Genomic DNA, 21,267 nt, shown 5'->3' with positions numbered 1-21,267 from the left:
GTCTTTATTAAAGCTTTATACTTACGCCCACTCACTTTTTTTTTTATCCCTCCAGGTTCTAGTAGCAGAGTTTTCGTATCGACGAGGATTCGTAACAAGTCTTGGTATTGGAGATTACCTTCGACGGTATGATTTTCAATCCACTTTACTGTACTTTACTTGTGCTCTGACGTCACGTGTAAAATGAGTTCATTCCCGCTCATAGCGCACTCTCATGTTTAGGCACTTTTAGATTTAAATTTGTTCACATATTCCACATCACCATACTTTATGGCTTCGTCACCTTCCAGGTGTCGGTTAGCACAACTCGATTCGGAGTCCTAGTGGACAATTCGGGTTAGGATGTGTCACATAAGCATTCCAAATGATTTTGATTACAAACAGTGATGTCTTTCTTAACATAGAAATAAATAAAGCATTCCAAACGTTATTACCTAAACAGTGATCGCTACAAAAGAAAAATAGTCATTACTGACGAAGATTTTTCAAGGGCCTAAAAAAAACCGTCGTAAAAAAGCACATTTTGCGACCATAAAATATGGGTCGTCTGTAACATGACATGAAACAAGTTTTATTACTAACACACATAATGTCCTCGAAAAAAGTCTCAAGTTTCGTCGGAAATGCACTTTTGTTTGGCGGGAAGAATTGGCGCCTGTTGTATTAATGACGAGTAAAGTTCTTATCGGAAATAGAATGGTTATTTCCGAAGGTTTACTCATGTTGACGAAATTGATTTAGTATTTTGAAAGGGAAAAAAGTCCTCTCGGTAATATTTTTATATTTTTGAGGGAAAAAAGTCCTCTCGGTAATACTTTTATATTTTCGTGGGAAAAAAGTTCTCTCGGTAATATTTTTATATTTTTGAGGGAAAAAAGTCCTCTTGGTAATACTTTTATATTTTCGAGGGTGATTAGTTGTTGTCGGAAGTAATCATATTTTTTTCTAACAAAATTTTTTCTTTGTCAGAATAAATTTTTAAGGCTTGTGGTTTTGTTGGAATCAATTATATACGGGGAATATTCTTGAAATAAGTTTGAAGCTTAATTTAAATTCTACAATAAATAGATCATATAACTTAGAATACATATGGAGAAGATTGGACCTTAAATTAAAAATAAAACCGTTGAGAAGGTGAGGGACTTTTAAGGCGTTTTTGGAAACGATACCAAGAATAGAAACAAGTAGTACTGGCAACAACAATAGTTCGAAGATAGACAACCAACACATCCAACACATCATGTAATTTCTTCTTTGTGGACAAACTTAAATGAGCCATTTGTCTACATGATATAACAAAGAAAATAAATGTCATGAAGGACTTTAATTTACAAGATAATTAACATATCACCAAACTAAATTAAATTAACAGTACATAACACATTCAGTTACAATAATTTATTTATTTTCCTCCATACCTAGTCTCAAAATATAATGGAATTCAACATAAATCATAATATGCCCACAACCTTGTCCTCTCTCTTCCTAATTTCATGAAGATGGCAAAAATTTGATTAATAAGCATTTGAGCATAAAGTATTGGGATAAACTATCACTCTTCCTAATCACTACATGCAGGACATGAAATAATCCTAATCGAATTATTTAAGTTACAAATTCCACATAACTCAAATCAAATAACGCTTATGTACCATCTGAAAGAGCATTGTTATCATATAAGATACGATTGGATAAAGTAGGTTAAATAGGATTTAGCTTATAGATATATAAAATCTTTGTTAATACTACAAATAATGCGATTTGACTAATAACATAAATATATACAGTAGACATAGATATATAGTTTGAAAACTTGCTCGGTGAAGTTCAAGAATTTACAAACTGAGGTTAGAGCTTATAGTGAAAATTAAACATCGAGAAAGTTGGGTCTCATCAACGATGACAAAGAATGGGGCTGTCGGAAGAAAAAAATCATTTTCAAAGATGAATTCAAAACAAAAAAAATTCACAAAGATGAAAACTTAACAGACGAAGGGATTTACCAGTCTGTAATTTTAACGAAAGCTGCCACTGAAAAGAAAGGGGTTGCAGTGAAAGAGGAAGTGAGAGTGTCTAGGGTTTAATGGGTTAATATAAGGGATATTTTTGGAAATAAAAATCTAAATGGGGCATAATATGAGCAAACGTTTTATTCTGATTACCTTAACAATCAGGAGTCCAAGTACCATGTAGTTGTAAGGAATCCAAATTCCCCAAATTTTGGAATTGGATTCCAAAATTTTGTGTGATCCCACCTTTTCTTTTACTCCCTAAGTTTAGTAAATGGAGGTATATCCCGTAATCAGAATCAAATGTCGTACATGCCCAAATTTTTTGCTGAAAATGTGATTTGTGAAGACTTTGTTATACTAACTGTAAACATGAAAATTCTGTAACGAATGATATAAGAACACGTGTACGAAGTAAATTTGTATTGATTTGAATTTGTAGGTTACAATCTCTGTTTGCAATTTTTCCTATGATTTAGTCTTCAAATTTGATGTAGATGCGTGATTGTTGATCCAAGGGTTGCGATGACTTGATCTTGGACGAACGGTTGAACGATTGCTTCAAGTTTTGAGCTTGAAAATAATGTGTGAATGATCTTCCCCTCAAAGGTGTGGCAAAGGGTAGTGCTTGATGCAGGATTTCGTTGCTTCAAGGGTCTTGGCGACTTGATCTTGAAACGAACGTTGCTACAAGTTTATAAGCTTGCAACAAAGTCTTGAAGGAATTGGCACGAGCGCTTGTTGATTCTTCAAGGGAATGCTTCGGCTTTGGTTGAATGTTTTTCGAAGAGAGCTTTGGCAGCGTATTAGTCTTCAAAGGTTTGGCAGAGATTTTTTTGTGTAGAGATTTTTCGACCCTTATGCTTGTGGGAGGACTTGTATTTATAGGCTTCTCAAAGCTTGCCTTTAGTTGGATTTGGCTTTGATTTATGTCCTAATTCATCCATGGGAGAATTTAGGCATGTTTTGTGTCTTAATTCCCTTGCTTGGCCAAAGTTAAGAGCCATTGTTGCCTATTTTGCAAGCAATCTTCAATTCTTGCTTGTTTTATGAAGATGCTTTAACTTTCTTTCCGGTTTTAGGATCAATTTGGATCCTTTTGCCGAAAGGGAGATTTCTCCCCTTTGCTGAATTTTGGGAATGTTTTATACTTCCTTTGCTTTGATTTGTGCCACATGTCATTGATGACTTGTCCATTTGTGATGAGTCATATGCCATGTGGAGCTTTGTGTTGCATCATTTGTATGCAATGAAATTTAAATGTCTACACTAACACATGAAGTTCATCATGTTTTTACTAAAGTCTCTTTATTTGAGAAATTATACTAACACCTATAAATTAAAAAATTTTAAAATTATATCTTTTTGGTTGAGTAAAAGGTACAGTAAATGATAATAATAATAATAATAATAATAATAATAATAATAATAATAAAACCTTATGAAAAAACTAGAAAGCCCCAATTCTTTGTTGGAACCAAAGTTGCGCACATTCATGGACGAAGGCGAAATTCAGTCGGAATTATCGATGATCTTCGACAACAGGGGAATAGGGTTGACTAGGGAGTGTGGTTGAATTCAGATCAGACTGTCTACATACCTCCAGGAAAGAAAATGAAATCATTGGTGTAGTTCTAAAGAAAGAGTGGTTTGATATGTACAACATTGTGAACCATCTTTGACCAGTAGCCTATGGCGAGGCGTGTGATAGATGTTTCTCGATGACTATGCTTAGTCAATGGCGTGTATAAGAGAATATGTGTATGGTAGAGAATATCAACCCTCGTATAGAGAATGGTCGGAGAAAAGTCCAAATCCCCTCATAAATACTAAGCTAGAGTATTTAAAGAGATCTTGAGAGTCCTTGTATAGAGAATAATCCTATTAAATTGAGAGGCTATCTTGGATGAAATCTAGGATAAGATATCCAATCCTCCTAAGATTATGATTACATTGCCTAATCCTTAAGATATCCTAATTTGACTTGAATTATGATTTCCTGTCTTGGGAGACAAGTCATATCTTCAATGGGTTTAAGACTGATCTGACTGAGAATCCTGATGTGGTAGCAAAAACTGTCATCTTTAATCTTGATGAATTTGTATTTACAAAATAATTAGTTGTGGCCAATGAAACTCAGATGCCTAAGTTAGTTTCTTTGAAAAGAAAGAGAGTTTTTAAGGCTTAGTTGAGTAGCAAAAGCTTATCATAATTGGGAGTAGAATATGGTATTTATTGGGAGATAGGCGCCTATATGCGTCTGGATGCCATGTGTCGACGTCCAATTGGTCAAGGTGTGGCATTCGTTGGATGAAGGAGAGAATTATCTCGAGGATATTATTAATTAAATAATATCTTGGGATTATCTCATAGAATCCTTGATTGGGTTTGATTGTGATTCTTTGCTTGATTGAGTTAGTCTTTAATAAGAAAGTTTAAAGATAGGGATTAGTTATTAATCCTATCTTTAATTCCCTTGTCTTATCTTTAAGTCGTAGTTAGTAGTTCAGGTATTTTTTGCGGTTGTATTGCGTGTGGAACAGATGTGAGCATCGCCAATTTCATGAGGGCATTGTCATATCTTATGGGTAAAATTTCACGTGTCAACTCTAGAATTTTTCGTATTATTGTTTGATATATGTTCATTGTGTTTACTGCAAGAAGTTGCAAGATGGGTATTTAGTTTATTTGTGGATATATGTTGATGATATGTTGATTGCCTCAAAGAATGTTGATGAGATTGAGAAATTGAAGGAACAAATGAAGAATGAGTTTGAGAGTAAGGATCTTGGATAAGCAAAGAAGATCCTTGGCATAGGCATGAAGACCATTAGAGCTAGAGAAAAGGGTTTGGTGTGCTTGAATAAAAAACAGTACATTGAAAAGTTGATTCGGAAGTTTGGAGTTCATGATTCAACCCAAATCGTTTAGTACCCCTTTGGTTCGTCATTTTATCATTTTAAATTGAGTTCTTTATAATGTCCAAAAATTGATAAACAAAACATGCAAATGAAAAATATACCATATGCTAATTCGGTTGACAGTTTGATGTACGCAACGGTATGCTTTAGATTAGATATTGCTCATGCAGTTGGTATGGTGAGTCGATATATGCACAATCCAAGTAAAGAGCATTGGCATGCTGCTAACTAGATATTAAGGTATCTTCATGGTGTTAGAGATATTGGTTTATGCTTTGAGAGGGATGACTCTGGTATTGGCAACATTGCAGTTGGTTATGTTGATTCAGATTGTGCAAGTGACTTGGATAAAAAAAACAGTCTACTATAGGCTATGTATTTACTATGGCTAGGGCCAGTTTATTGGAGTTCATTTTGCGGTCGCCTGTTGCCTTTTCCACTACAGAGGATAAATATATGGCAGTTGCTGAAGCTATAAAGGAAGCCATTTGGATATATGGACTTATTAGAGATTTGAGAGTTGATCAGAAGTAGGTGGAGGTGCATTGTGATATTTAGAGTGCCGTTTATTTGGAAAAGTATCAGGTTCATCAGCGAGGACTAAGCACATAGTGTGTTATCACTTTGTACATGAGGTTGTTGGTGAAGGGGAGATTATTCTCCAAAAGATTCCAACTAAAGACAACCCTGCTGATATGTTAACCAAGATTGTTGGTGTAGCTAAGTTTGTTCATTGCTTGAACTTGGCTCATATTTTGCCTATATAAAGAAAGTGTTGAGCACTAAGAGTTTTGGAGCTTTTTTGATGGGCATGAGTTATTCTCTTGTTACTTTCGAGAGTAGTTTTATGTTAATTGTTAATTATGTTGGTTTGGCTCGTCATAGTACTTTAAAAAATTTGGCTAAGGTGGATATTGTTGAATTTGATGCCAAATTTCAGTGGCCTCAAGTGAACGTAGCAGCCCAATTGAATTGGGTCCTTTTGTTACCTTTAATGCCACGTGGTGGCTAGGATTTTAAATACAAGGCAGGGCAGCTGTTGCCCTTTGGTTATTAGTGAAAGAAGAAGAAGAAAAGTAGCCACTGCCCCACCAAAGAAGTTTTGCCGACAACCCCATTTAGAGAGAGGTGGAGCTGCTGCTCTCCTTTTGGTTACACTAGAAGAAAAAAGTTCATCTAATACGATTGATCCCAACGGTAAATTGCAATCTATCATGGATATTATGCCTATTAGGATTCTGGACGTGATAATATGTGATAAAGTGTTACATTTTCTATCAAGATAATGGGCGTTGTCAAATGTGATGTAACCACGGATAATGCCTATGGTAAATTGGGATATGACACCACGCCCTATGACCGTTGTGGACTATTAGGGGGTGTTTGTTTTCCCTCACTAAAGTTCACTGGACTGGACTGGACTAAGGTTAGTCCAGTCCCGTGTTTGTTCCCCATAGGTCTTAGAGTTAATGAGATTAGCTCTCACTCGTCCCGACTAAAACAGGGCCTAGCCAGTCTTAGCTAAGCCCCCCAAAAACCATGGGATTGCTAATCCCGTCTCCAAACTTGCGTAGGACGATTGCATGCAGCAAGTCTTGTGAACTGCAAATCTGCAAGAATGCTTCTGGGCAACTCCGTTTGCCAACCCATGTCCAGATATGAAACCCAACACCACCCACTACCTAAATCTCAACACCAAAATTCAAAACATATATGCAAAGCGATAACAACAATCCCAATAGCAAAATTCTTCCTTATTCCCGAAAATTCCCAGAAAATTTCCAAAAGTTTTTCCTTTTCTCCAGAAAATTTAAGAAAGAATAGATAGAGAAGGGGAGATAGTAGCTTTGGGACAAAGAAAAATGGAGAGACAAAGAGGGAGGGGAGAGTAGCACGGGGATGATTTACAAGAAAAATGATTTGAAGGATGTTGTGTTTCAGGAAAAAAGATGGAGAAAAGAAGTGATGGGGGACGAAACTAAAGAGGAAGAAAAGGGAAGAACTCTCTAGAACGAGAGGTGGAGTGTCTGCTTTAGAAATAAAAAAGAAAAAGCTTGATTTAGTTATAAAATATTATTAGATGTGTATTATATAATATAATATTATAGTTATTAATTATCCTGTTTTTTAGTCCGACACTGCACCAAACGCATCATTAAGTCAATCCAACTTAGTCTTGCTTAGTCCCTGAAGTTAGTACAGTCCGAGATAGTCCGATACAACAAACACACCCTTAATTGACAATGGCCAATTCCCATTATAAAAGATTAAAATAAAAAAAAATTAACAAAATTATTTAAGAAATATTATATTTAAATATTTTTATACAAAATAACCAACAAAAATGCACAATTAAAATAACTACATAAAAAAACCACAAATATTACAAGCATTACAATGTACATTAAAGCTAACAACAAAACAAATGCAGCCAAAAAAAAAAAAAAAAACACGAAATAGACAAACAAACAAAGAAGCCAAAATTGAAATGAGAATAATCACCATGGAAAAAGCATGGTTCTTGATTGAAAAAAGTTCTATGGACATGAACAAAGTGTGTAAAATTCCTCTCCCCTTCCATGCTGTGTTCTTCCCCACTTGTTTTGATTACTCTTTTCAGTTTTCAGGCAACCAAAATGTTGGAATCGAATTTTGTAAAACATGGAATCATTTTGAAGCAAGCGGAACTTCTGTGGAAGACATTTACCGCCTTATTTCTCCTTCTTTTTGTGTCTCTTTTCCTCGTAACAACATCAGACTTGTGAAGTCTAAACTTTAATGTTTGGTTTTCCTTGTCAATATTGTAATTTTTCCACATGCTCAATCTAGTTTTAGGCTATTTTCTAATTATGAACTGCTACTATTGGGAATATACATTCAAGGTTGTGGCTCATCTCACATCAAAAGGTTTGGTCATGCATGTGCATTTCATGTCTTCATTCTGACTAGTTTAAGTTGTCATGTTAGTTTGCTTTCTGACTTTATACAAGCTGGGCACACAAATTAAGATAGTCCACATGAGCTGACAGACACATTTTTGTTGGTTACCAGCTTTTAGACGTTGATCTGTCCAGATTGTTTTCTAATTTGACAAGTGTCTTTGTCCTTGCTAGCTGAAAAGAAACATTCATTTTTCATAAAACATTTGCTTAGGGCTTCTTTTGGTTCTGGGGTTTCAGAATTTATTCTAAAGAGAGAGTGTTTTTCAAAACCTTGAGTTTGCCTCTTCTTCATTTATGAAACCTTAGCTACCAAACCTTCTTCATGCATTAAACATGTAATCATTGTGAAGTAGGTTTGCATTTTTTTATGGTCTATTACTAAGTTTTAAATCTTCATTTAAGACCAAGTCTTTCAAATTCACGTTAGTTTCTTCTCTCAACTATTTGATTGCAGAAATTGATTGGTCATTAAATCCAGATTTCACATAACCATCATCATCATATGATTTGCATTGGTTGTGTTTGTTTTCTGTGCCACAAGGTGAAGAGCTCAGGAGGAGCTGCCATCCTGTGAAGACTGACAATGAGTCCATCTTGTGTAAGGCAAAGTTTCACAAAGGTATAAGCTACTCCATAGATTAGGATCTAGGAATTAAACTTGTGTGGGTACTTTGTATGAATTTTGTTTACACTAGTGGATTGGACTTAATGGAGAGTCCCTAGTTTTTTTTAACCCAGATGTGGGTTTTTTCGGCCAAAAACTTTTTGTGTTGAAAGTCATTTATTACTTGTCACATTGCTCACTTTTATGCAAATATACATGTGCTTTCAACTAAGTCTATCAGAGTTTAAAAGTGTACTAAACTGAACCTTAGTTAACTAGGATCCCGATAGTAAAATAGGTTTAATTGTTTATTCCTGCTTTTGGTAAACTAACAAATTTATTTTTACTTGACTGGTGAGGCTGACTAGTTAGTCAAACATATATTGAATTTTAAATTACAAGATATTTCGCCTAGTACCAATTTCAAGACTAAACATATCATGAATAATAGTTAAAGATATGCAAAAGAGATAGAGATAGAGATAAAAACCCTAATTAATGTGATAGAACAAAAAAGATATGGAAATCAAAACCTTGAGTTCTATTTATTTTTTTTGTTTGTTCTTCCTCCGTGCCAGGAATGATCGATTGTGGAGAGGTTTGTGTGAAGAGGAAGTTAGATCAGAAAATTGGAATGGAAGAAAAAAGTGGGTGGGGTTGATTTCTGCTCACAGTTTCTAATAAAACGTGTAGTTTCATTTCAGTTTTTTTTTTATTTGGAACTTAGGGAAAAAATAAAACTTCTTTTTTCTAAATGGCCTTGAAAGAAGGGGAGGGCAAAAAAAAAAAAAAAGGGCGTGGAAGAAGAAGGGAGGGGGTTGAGGTTGAGTGGGAGACGTGCGTTATTTTTATTTTTCTTTTGATTTTTTTATTTGTTTTGAAATATTTATTCATACATAATTATTTTTTTTTTTTAAATTCCGTGATGTGTAGAGAGATGACGGAAATTAATGAAGGGGAAAGGAAGATAAGGTGGAAGAGATGGGCACAGAGAGGAGATAGAGAGCAAAGTGGATTTGTCAAATCTCAAAGATAGTTTAAAATTTTGTAAAATTGTGGTGTCCTGCCTCTTTAATCTTTTTTAATTAAGCATGAATGATTATACTACATCTTATGTCCGTGATAGATAACAAAAAGGCATTATGGATACTAATAATATTAACCATGATCATTGTCCGTAGTGGCTTAGTATATTTACAACTTGCAACTTTGTGCGTGATTTTTCACAACTATTCTAAATGGGCTAAAATTTGTCTATGGTAAAAATTTTTGTTCACCACATAGTTATTGTGCCTGTGGTAAATTTGTAATCTTTACAACAACTTCACCACATAGTTAGCACTTACTCTATCAAAGTTGAAGTTGTTGTAATAGGTTTGAGCTTTGTATAGTGAGGAAATTAATCATTATATTTCCCTCCTTATTTATTTTTTTGTATACACTCCCATTTGGTTTATAGAAAGGATGGGTTCAAAAACTCGAAAACTGAAAAAAAAAGGACCGAAACCGAAACAAGGCCGAAAAAAATCGAATCGAATGTGAAAAATTGAACCGAATTTGGTTGGTTCGGTTTTGGTTTATGTAGTTCGAAAACCGAACCGAACCGAACCGAAAATATATTAATTAATTAATTTATATTGGGTTTCTATTTTTTTAGCCCAATCTTCAAAGCCAAATGTTTTGAAAGGCAAACTTGAAGCCCAAATGTGTTAAGAGAAATCTGATTAACAGCAAAGCTAGGTCTTTTTTTTCTACTTTCTCCCTAGTAGCTGCATGTCTCTCCCTCTTCTTTTTCTTTTGTTTCTCCCCACCAACCGTCTTCTCTCCCTCTTCTTTCATCATTCCTGAACCTAATCACAAATTCCTTCCTTCTTTCGTCTTTCAACTTTTTTCCTCGTCCTTCTGCCATTCGCAATCGCAACTCTGTGTCTTCGTCCTTCCTAATTTATGTGTATAAAAAGGCATGAGACTCAGATGGTGAAGGTAAAGGGCTCTCATTTTTTCGAAGTTCAATTTTTTCTGTCTTTTCTACGATGGTTACTGGTCAATGCTGCAAGTGTATGAAGGTTTTTTTTTTTTGTCTATATCAGGTTGTAAGACTCTTGTAATTTCGGATTTGTTTGGCAAGGGTTTTCCATTTTGCATTTTCTCATTGTCAAACTGCAAAAATTGTGGTGGTGAATTTGATTGTGCCTCAATTGTATAATTTCGGATTTGTTCTGCAAGGGTTTTCTTATAGAACCCTACTATGGTAATTATGTTTTGATTTTCTTACAATAAGTACTTGCAATTGTAAGCACACATTCTTTATCAAACTTCATATTTTTTTTATAAAAAGAAAAAAAAAAATCAGAAAAAAGGCCAAACTGAATCCAAAAAAAACCGAAGAAAAACCAAACCGAACAGTAAATTCGATGTACTCCTTTTGCTCCAAGGATGTACTCATTAAATCTTGGTGTCTTTTATATTTTTATTGCATTTCATCTTGTATATTTCCTGTGAGTTAGTTTGAGTTGGTTTCTGATTGATTTGGTGTTATCTTAGCACAACAGACCAACCAGATGCAGGCGACGTTGAACTCAAAGAAAAAAGGGTAACGTTGCTTTCACCAAGAGATATGCGTTCTGGTAACCCTATCTAGAGTGAACCTGAGCTGAGTTTAGGAAGTGGGGCTTTCCAATCCTCACTTGGCTGCCTTAGACTTTCCATAAATTCATTACAAAATCGACATGCATCACTACCTTGATTGTTCTTCCTGCATGAGAATAACCACTAAAACTATCAGATCTATAATCCATTGCCAGCAAACCCATCCTAACCACCTTCACCACGTGTCACTATTCAGTTATTTGCACCCACCCAGCCATGATAGCCAGCACTACTAGAAAACCCTAAGACAGTCGTCAGGCTTGTCACCAATGTAAGCTCAGATAATTCTAAAAACTAAAGTAAATGATGTCCACACGGTAGTTGATGATGCCCTGATGTGGGAATGAGGATTAATCTTCGGGAGAACCAATTCTAACTGTATGTCTGGTAGAGAGACTATGAAAGGGAAAGAAACTAGAAGGGTGAAAGGGGAAAAGGGAAGCTTGCTTGGTAGAGAGGGAAAAGTGGAGCAGTAGTGCACTCACCGAGTTACCATTTTCAAACTTCGGATGGATCGAATTACTGTGAGTTATAATTTAGATTTACACTTACCTAGAATCTACTTTGGGAAGGAAAGAAGTTGAATGGTAGCTAGATAAGAAGATTCTTATCTTTCTTCCCATCTGCATGCAATACTGTACCACCATGCATACCAAATAGCAGGAGGCGAAGACCTATTCCTTTAGAGCTGCTTTGTTTTCCATCCTTCTTCTGTACCAAACATGAGTAAATGATCAAGAAGAGTTAAGAAGAAGACCGTAAGTCTGTTATATTGGAGAAATGAAAATAAATTGAGGCAATATTGTTTAATGATTGTATAGTGTGTTATGACATTTTATTTATGCACATTTTTTCTGGGTTTTTTGTCTTATGGTTGAAGGCACCGAGATTATTTCCCCTGTTTGGCACACTGCCTTGTATTTGCAAGTCGCATCTCTTTTTGCACTTGGAAAGAGTGACGAGGTGCAAATAGCCCACAAAGAGGGTTCTGTAATTGAAGGTAAAAGGAATGCAAGCGCTTGACGATTAGATGCTAAAGGTCGAAGATGAACATATTTCCTCTGTATTGGACTGCTCTTTCCCAGAAAAACGAGCACTGTACAGGGATCTCAATTTCTTTAGGCAAAATTAAAAAGAGACTATCAGTCATCGAGTAGACCACAAAGTCGGAACATAAGTAAAACCTTAATCTTCTATTGCATGACTGGTTCATGCGCTATGAGTCTTGAAGCATTATTTTGCAAAATTATTGGATGGGTTGTTTTGGTCTCTTTTGTTTACGATGAATTTGCCCTTCATTGTTGTTCAAATGACCTGTTTCCAATACAAGAATCTTGAGAAATTATCATATGATTCATTTGAAACATTATGTATATATCTGTTGTTTTGATCTTACTTTGAAAAGGTGAAGAGAAAAATGCTGCTGGCAATTGCATGCTTGTAATTGTATAATTTCTCTGCTTCTTTACTTATACAACATTTTCAAAACAATTCACTTCATACATCATTTGCTATTTTATTTCAATATAATACTTTTGTTGGATTTTTGATCTATTTGTTTGTTAAAAGTTGACGTGATAGTTGTGGATCTCACCATAGGGCTCAATTTTCCCTCCCAAACGTAAACACATAGACATCCTACTGCGACGTCAATCAACTCCCCAAAAAGTGCCACGTGACCCAAAATTCAAATTTCCCACTCAAAATAATGTGTTTTTGAATTTCATATTTGTTTATGGGATTTGCCGGCAAAAATATGCAAAAAGGCATATGCCCACAAAATGAGACATGCTAATCAACGAATAGGCAGAAATGCATCTAATATCCAAATAGACAACTAAATTAGCATTTATATCACGAAAGTTCAACTGAAAATAACAAACATGTTCCAAAAATTGGCAACCAAAGCTAACATGTGGTAGTTCAACTAGAAATAACAAGTGTGTTCCCAAAAAGATATTCAGCAAGTACCTAAGCAAAATGATAGTTCCTAACAAGTTGCAAATAATGTCCTATCTGCTACCAATGTTTCACAAAAATTCCATCCAATGTTGAGTATAATAACATCCACATTAGCAAAAACATTCAAGGTTCAGTATACAAAAAAATCCCTAAATCATCATCATATAAGCCACAAGTTGATTTACAAACCTAAACTCAATAAAACAAGTGGAGCAGTTCTTACCTTGGGTTTCCTTCCCCTCTTCCTTTGTACACCACCTCGATTACTGGATGTTGCTCCTTGTGCAAAACTTGATGCCTAAAACAAATCAAAGGATTGCAGGATTTACGAAGTGTTAAATCAACTTAAAAATCATATACCTATGTAAAGGGTTATATTACACCTCTTGTCTTGTAGGTAGAGGCATGTGATGAGTCCTGGTATTGTGGCCCTTTTTTTACATATCTTACATTTGAGGGTCCTTTGGCCTTTTCTTGAGAGCTATTGTGGTTGTGGAATCTCCACTTTTGTTAATGGGTTCATTTTGTGTAGGATCAGCTTCTTTTGTCCTTTCTACAACGTCTTTGTTTCTCTTCTTCTTGGGTCTTCTAGGTTGTTTGGTATATAGAGGAGGCTAGATAGGTGGATTTTCAGTGACCTCCCACATAGACATCCCATTCATTGGCTGGATTAAGTGAGAATATATTTCCAAGTACATGGCCTTGGAATAACATCTAATCCACACAGTTCTTTGGCTTCTCTCCCTTGTAATTAATGGCAGTAATAGCATGCTTGCATGGTATGCATGTGAGGTCATATGTTCGACATAAACATGTACGTTTAGTCAAATCAACAACATATTGGTCACCTTCTCTAGCATCCACTTAGAATTTTGTCTCACCAGACCATTGAGTAATGCATTGAACACACTCCCATCTTTCATCCTCCAACTTCTTAATCTTGGGGCACAAAACTTTATGTTGTCTTCCCATAATGTCTTTCCTTATTTGAATTATTTTCATCAAACATGAATATGAATGATTTGAAGCATGGTTACAATTGGATTGGACCTTGCCTTCACTATCACAATATTGAAACTTTCACACAAGTCATTGAGCAGCATTTCACACTTGGTAAAATTAAAAAATGAGACCTACTCCAATGAATGGTAGGCATCTTTATGAGCCAGTCAAATGCATCTTTGTTAAACAATCTAAGTGTCTCCATGACTCTTTCGAAGTGTGGAATTGTGGTGGTTTTGGCAGCAACCCATCAAGCATCCTTCAATGCCTTGCCTTTAAATTGATCTTTATAGCTTGTATACAGGTGCCGCACACAAAACCTATAGTGACAATCAGGAAGAACCCTCAAGAATGTAGGAATTAAACCCTTATCCATGAATGTTGATTTACAATAAAGGTCTAACCATGTTGATTTACAATATCAATGTTCCTAGCTAAAATATCCGAAAAACAAATCCATGAATCCTTGTTCTCCATCTCAACAATTGCATAAGCTATCACCCAAGTCTCATCATGGGACATTGGGATCTATCCCCAAAGCAATCAACAATTGACCCCCATGCTAAGACTTTAAATGACAACTATCTAAACCAACCAAAGGTCTACACTCAACCTTAAATCCTTCCTTGCATGCAGCCAAGTACATAAACATCTTTTGAAACCTTCCCTCATTTAGTATAATTTTCACGGTGCTCCCTGGGGTTGTCTTCTTGATTTCGTCAGCAAAATCCTATAATTTAGTGCATTGCTTAGCATGTTTACCCACAATAATCTTCAAAGCAGTAGTCATTGCCCTATGGGCTTTTCTTCTTCAAGCAACCATGTTTCCATTCAGCTCCAATTCCACAAAAGAATCAACATGCCTTATTGGATTAAGATGGATCCTTTCCAAGTATATTTCAGTAAGCCAAGTCTGTTTCATATTCTTATTGACCCACAATCTACTATATGTTTGAAAATCTAGCAATTTCTTCATTTGCATGTTGTTTGAATTACATATCTTTCCACACTTAACAAAACAAAGACATCCTTCTTTGCAAGCTGCATCAACCTTAAACCTCTCGTTTCGTAGAAAATGGACATCCCCATACGTGCATTACTACTGTCCTTCGAAATTGTGCATCATCCCTAAATATTAATCCTATTGACATATGTGGGTTCTTCATGTCAATCTTCTTGTTAAACTCATGATATAACTCACTATTGTTTTGATAGCCATCTCTATCTTCATGGACACTTTAAATGCGATCTGAATTGAAGTCTGGCTTACGCATCAGTCTCTTGTTCAAAGTTCATTTGTTGCTTAAATCCATTCCCTTGTTGTTGATTATTCTGTGCCTTAATGTTAGCCAACACTTCATCTTCATGGAATTCATATTCCACAAAGCCACCGTCAATTCATCTTCAGCTTTTTCAACACAGGACGGTACATCTCCAGCTTCATCAACATTAAGATCACCAAACCCCAATGAATCAAGGCCTTTTTATAGCTGATCAAAAGCCATTCCTTCATTTGTTCCACTTTCAAATAGCAAAGGTTTGAATTTGGCTTACTTTAAAAATACACCCTCTGATTCACAGATTGGGAAGACACACTACAATCATCACCAAGCCCACTTACTGGATATTCAATGGCTAGCTTGCCCTTTCCTATATTAACTTGCACTAGCCTCTTTTGGTCATCCTTATCACCATTAATTTCTTGAATAACCACACTGGTTTGAGTAATCGGTTCAAATGACTTAATAAACTTTATCTCTTGAGAGACACATTCTTAAGGTATTATCTTCTTAATGTAGACATCAATTATCATGTGTTTTGGCACATATTTGCACGTATTGATTACATATGAATCAGTCATCAATAGCTTCAACCGATTTTGAATCTCCATCCTTGGGAACCTATAACGGTAGCTCATGAACACATTTCCATATCCTAGTTCCTCAACCATATTATAAACCTCTAGCAATAAGTCTTTGTCACAAAAGAAAAAAAATCAACCTTGCCTCTGACATAGAAGTCATCACTAAGCTCCCTGCCATGATACATTTTAATTGTGAAAATTTCATCATCCCTTGAAATTCCAGCATAAAAAAAACCCTAATTAAACTGATGAAAACCCAAACTTCAGAACCACAAAGCACAAATTTCAAGACCACAAAGCACAAAAAAAGACAGAGATCACCATAAACAAACATATTGAGACCACAAAGCGTATAAAAAGGTGTATTTTCTAACTTTTCCATATCACAAAGCACCATAAACAAACATTACCCACAAGCATTTTTCTGACAAGATCAAACAAAAACTCATGTATTTATATGAGCATGCAACACGTCTTATTTTTCATTGTTATAAACATAATTAATGGAAATATTGTATTCATTAAGTTTAGAATAAAAATTGGCCATTGATAAATGGCTAATTAGTAAAATTTTCATTGATTTATGGCTAAAAAAATCTAAATTGTTTCTAGTTTCTGGAGCTAGGATATAGGATTTCGAAGAACCCCTTAGGTGGCACAAGCAAAGCTACCTTCTTTTCTCAAATAATTCAAATGAAAATTGATTGGGTAGCAATTTTCGCATCCTAACATCGTTTTCGAGCGGGATGACGAAAGCCTTCTTAAAGAAGGATGTCTCTGACTGACACTATTCTCAGGGTAAAAATAACTCAGTCTTTAGTCATCTACGTTCAAAATTGAATATGTTGAAATATTTTCTGCAATCATACGAAAGTGTGTATGACGGTTGAAGAATCCTAATCACTACTAATCTAAGAAACCCGGTGGAGGTCGACATTGCTTATTTCTGAACTGAAAAATCTTGTTGAATGATTGACCAGCAAAAGAAACGTCATTAAATGCACGAATGTAGGAAGAAACCAAAAAATAAAACAGAAAGCACCCAAAAACAAGGGCCCAACCGGGTTCGAACCGGTGACCTCTTGATCTGCAGTCAAATGCTCTACCACTGAGCTATGGACCCAATTGTGAATAATAGTTCTTTTGTAGATTATATATAGGGTTCTGGGTTCTAAGGCTTCGACAGATCAAATTGTTTTTTTTTTTTTTTTTTTTTTTTTTTTTTTTTTTTAATATAATGAATTACATCTGTTCAATTGTTATTGCATCAACCAACTTATAATGTTCCTATGTTATAAGTTATATGGATCCTATCCAAAAAAAAAAAAAAAAAAAACTTATATATGAGTTTAAATTCAGATGCAATGAAGAGGTGAAATGTAATGTTTGAACTCAAAATTAAATTTGAAATTAAGTTTTCAATGTGTAGGAAGTGGTCTCAACATTATAAGCAAAAGCAACAAATCACTCAATTTGATTAGTGTCATAAAAATATAATTCGTAATAATGAGACAGAAATTTATTGTTTTTCTCTCTTATAAAAACTCATAAAAATTACAGCAATCACATATTCACAACATAATTGAACCCAAATCCCACGAATGGAAAGGCTTTCCTTATTGATAACCAAAAAAAAAAAAAAAAAAAAAAAAGAGAGAAAAAGAAAAATCAAGATAGAACAAGCACAAGTTATTGAGCCCAATACGTAATCCAGTTTATTTTCTTCCTTCCCAAGCAACCTAAAATTGGAAAAATCCCATTCCTCAATCCTCCAGCTCTTCCTCCTCATACTCTCCCTCATCTTGTGCCACAGCATCTTGGTACTGCTGATACTCAGAAACCAAGTCATTCATGTTGCTCTCGGCCTCAGTGAACTCCATCTCATCCATGCCCTCACCTGTGTACCAATGCAAGAAGGCCTTTCTCCTAAACATGACCGTGAACTGCTCCGAAACCCGCCTAAACATCTCTTGAATTGACGTTGAATTCCCCATGAATGTGGAGGACATGGAAAGACCGGTTGGTGGAATGTCACAAACACTTGATTTCACATTGTTTGGAATCCACTCCACAAAGAATGAGGAGTTCTTGTTTTGTATGTTGATCATTTGCTCGTCCACTTCTTTTGTGCTCATTTTTCCCCGGAACACGGCCGATGCTGTGAGGTATCGGCCGTGGCGTGGATCTGCGGCGCACATCATATTCTTAGCGTCCCACATTTGTTGAGTGAGCTCGGGGATTGTGAGGGCTCTGTAGAATTGGGAGCCGCGAGAGGTCAAGGGTGCGAAACCAACCATGAAAAAGTGGAGACGGGGGAAGGGGATGAGATTCACGGCTAGTTTTCGGAGGTCGGAGTTGAGCTGGCCCGGGAAGCGAAGGCAGCATGTGACTCCACTCATGGTTGTGGAAATCAAATGGTTCAAATCACCGACTGTAGCATGTATAATGCAAATGGACTTTTTAGTATTTAGAAGTACAATAACGAAGTGATAATGTTTTTTGTTTCTTAGCTGACAAGTTATGTCATCAAACTTCCAATATGAACCTTAAGATTGACAACTTAATAACATAACATGTCTGTCTGAAAAGAGAACATGTGAATGCATGTTAAGTTGTCACACTCTTAACTTAGCTCTAATGTTTAAATAAACTCACGTAATCAAATGATTCAAACAACTCTAATCTGACAACGCAACATATTAGATTGTTGGAAAACTTGCATTTATATGACTAAAAAGCTATTACTGATTAATACTTACAACTTGGATTTGTGAGCTTGAGAGTTCTGAAACAGATATCATAGAGGGCTTCATTATCAAGGACCATGACCTCATCAGCATTTTCAACTAACTGGTGAACAGAGAGGGTGGCATTGTAGGGTTCAACCACAGTGTCTGAGACTTTTGGTGACGGGAAGACTGAGAAAGTCATCATCATTCTATCTGGATACTCTTCCCTGATCTTTGATATCAGTAGGGTTCCCATTCCTGACCCTGTCCCACCTCCCAGTGAATGGCAAATCTGGAACCCTACAACAGATTATTAAACACTTAATTAATTTTTATTGATCATGATGAACATAGCGAAGATCTTGTGCCTGATTGGCTTTTTAATTAAAATGGTCATTGAGATTTGCATAACACATCACTTTGGTCCTTGAGATTTGAAATCAATAGAAGTGGTCCCTGAGATTGTCCACCATTAATTATTTTGATCATTCCGTGCACAATTATGTTAAGTAAGGATCAAAATTACAAATATACCCTCAATTTAATAAACAATGATAAAAATGATTTGACAAAATTAAGGGTATTATGGTCATTCTATTCTTATTTAATGAAGATTTTTCAAGGAATGACCAAAATGATTGATGGTGGACAAACTCAGGGATCAATTCTATTGGTTTCAAATCTCAAGGACTAAAGTGAGGAGTTATGCAAATCTCAAGGACCATTTTGACTAAAAAGCCTTGCAGAAAGATATGAATAATTTGTTTGGAAGGATTAAATTTAATAAAATTAATTAAGACCAAACCCAAAAATGAAAAAATAATTAAGAAAATCAAAATAGCCAGCCAACCATGTTGTCTTTGTCATTTTTTCCGGTGTTACCTGCAGTGTTCATTTCGTAGGTAAAACATACAAAAAGGGGAAAAATTTATTGTCTGGTATTGGAATATGGTCACGTAATATAACTAGTTAAAATGTTATAATATAAGTTGAGGTTCATATATTTTCAAGGGTGTATATCAATAAATATTTATTCATATTATAACACGTGAACTGATTATACAACATCATCGTATTACAGTACCACACAATAATTTGTCCAAACTAATTTTGATCTATCTTTAGAATCTATCAAAACCACATTCTCTAGTAAATCTTCTATTTTGTATCCAACTTTTCTAGAAATATACGATCACATCAATTAGGACTTTAGAAGAAAAAAAGAAGAATTAGAAAGAAGAAAATGGCCAACAATCTCAACTTACAAATTAAATACCTTGTAAACAATCACAATTCTCGGCCTCTTTTCTAACCACATCAAGAACAGCATCGATCAACTCAGCTCCTTCTGTGTAATGCCCTTTAGCCCAATTGTTTCCAGCTCCATTCTGGCCAAACACAAAGTTGTCCGGCCTGAAAATCTGCCCATAAGGACCTGTTCTTAAGCTGTCCATCGTCCCCGGCTCGAGGTCCATCAGCACTGCCCTAGGCACATATCTCCCTCCATTTGCTTCATTGTAGTAAACGTTCACCCTCTCAAGCTGAAGGTGAGAGTTCCCGTTGTATTTTCCCGTGCGATCGATCCCATGTTCATCACACATCACCTCCCAAAATTTGCCTCCAATTTGGTTCCCACATTGTCCAGCTTGAACGTGCAAGATTTCTCTCATTTTCTAAAATAAATAAATAAATAAATTAGGGTTTATGGGGCTAAAGAGAAAACAAGGGAGGAGAAGAACAATGGAAAATTATGAAATGGTAATGACTCTTTTTGTAGTTGTTCAAGTCTCTCTAATTTTTTTCTTCTGTTGAAATAATTGACAATATATTTAGATGATAATAATTTTCATTCAATAATTTCGTGTGGTTTGTTCAGAGAGGCATGTCAAAGCTCCAACCAGGGAGTCGTGAGCTGGATAAGGGAAAGCGACAACAAGATTCATGCTTGCTATCTTCTGGCCACATTCAATCTCACCTATCAACCCCTTCCCATTTCATTTCACTTCTGTCATTAATTAGGATATTCCTAAAATACCCATTTTTTGATCTGGGGGTTTTGTTTCTTTCTCTAACCTAATTTGAGTTAATTATTTAACACATTATGAGGATCATCGCCATTAATATACTATACTTATTCTCTATTTTAATATAATCAAGGATATGGTATCCAAAGAGAAATGCTATATTACTTCAAAGGTGAAAAATATTATGTCATGACAAGAACAAAACAGACACCATATCATACATGCATATGTACGGAGATGTTATATATACTTGATCATGCGGTTGTTACATGTTTTTGACAAATGAGCCGAAGACAGTTGTTTACTTGCATGTGAATAATTTGTTGAAGAATGGAATCTCACATCAGAAACAAGATAGAATCATTTTTTGAAGAATGGAATCTCACATCAGAAACATGAATAATTTGTTGAAGATTCCACGCTACTAACAACACTGCATCATTTTTTGATAAAATCCAATACTTGCCGAGTTGTGTAGGTGGTTAAGTTACGGTAATATCAGTGTGATTAGTAGTGGGCCGCTTGCCTGACTCTGAAATCTTGACATGGTATCAGAGTGGG

At 35.4% G+C, this 21,267-nt stretch overlaps 1 protein-coding gene, 1 long non-coding RNA gene, 1 other non-coding gene and 1 pseudogene across 3 annotated transcripts; 1 reads left to right on the top strand and 3 right to left on the bottom strand.

Annotated features, from left to right (window-relative positions):
- The first annotated feature begins 10,250 nt into the window (after positions 1 to 10,250).
- On the top strand, positions 10,251 to 11,988 carry LOC148691244 (uncharacterized). Its single transcript, XR_015955639.1, has 2 exons — positions 10,251 to 10,459; positions 11,021 to 11,988. It is a non-coding gene; the product is annotated as an uncharacterized LOC148691244 (long non-coding RNA).
- A 2,629-nt stretch (positions 11,989 to 14,617) lies between these two features.
- LOC148691243 (uncharacterized) lies at positions 14,618 to 15,255 on the bottom strand (annotated as a pseudogene).
- A 1,749-nt stretch (positions 15,256 to 17,004) lies between these two features.
- Positions 17,005 to 17,076, bottom strand: TRNAC-GCA (transfer RNA cysteine (anticodon GCA)). Its single transcript has one exon. It is a non-coding gene; the product is annotated as a tRNA-Cys (tRNA).
- A 384-nt stretch (positions 17,077 to 17,460) lies between these two features.
- LOC137713150 (tubulin beta-4 chain) lies at positions 17,461 to 20,538 on the bottom strand. Its single transcript, XM_068452416.2, has 3 exons — positions 19,959 to 20,538; positions 18,713 to 18,982; positions 17,461 to 18,384 (listed from the first exon to the last, which is right to left on the bottom strand). Exons 1-3 carry the CDS (start codon positions 20,350 to 20,352, stop codon positions 17,717 to 17,719), a joined length of 1,332 nt encoding a protein of 443 aa, XP_068308517.2. The 5' UTR covers positions 20,353 to 20,538; the 3' UTR covers positions 17,461 to 17,716.
- Positions 20,539 to 21,267: the final 729 nt, after the last annotated feature.

Source organism: Pyrus communis, chromosome 14, assembly GCF_041283825.1.
Source record: "Pyrus communis isolate YQ-2024b chromosome 14, ASM4128382v1, whole genome shotgun sequence".
NCBI lineage: Eukaryota > Viridiplantae > Streptophyta > Magnoliopsida > Rosales > Rosaceae > Pyrus > Pyrus communis.
This window is presented reverse-complemented; position numbering and strand designations above follow the sequence as displayed.

Coding starts and splice junctions, on each gene's coding strand:
- LOC137713150 (XM_068452416.2), bottom strand. CDS start 20,352: ATGAGAGAAATCTTGCACGTTCAAGCTGGACAATGTGGGAACCAAATT. Junction 18,983..19,958: donor GAATTGTGATTGTTTACAAG/GTATTTAATTTG, acceptor AATCTGTTGTAG/GGTTCCAGATTTGCCATTCA. Junction 18,385..18,712: donor CAAGCTCACAAATCCAAGTT/GTAAGTATTAAT, acceptor TACATGCTACAG/TCGGTGATTTGAACCATTTG.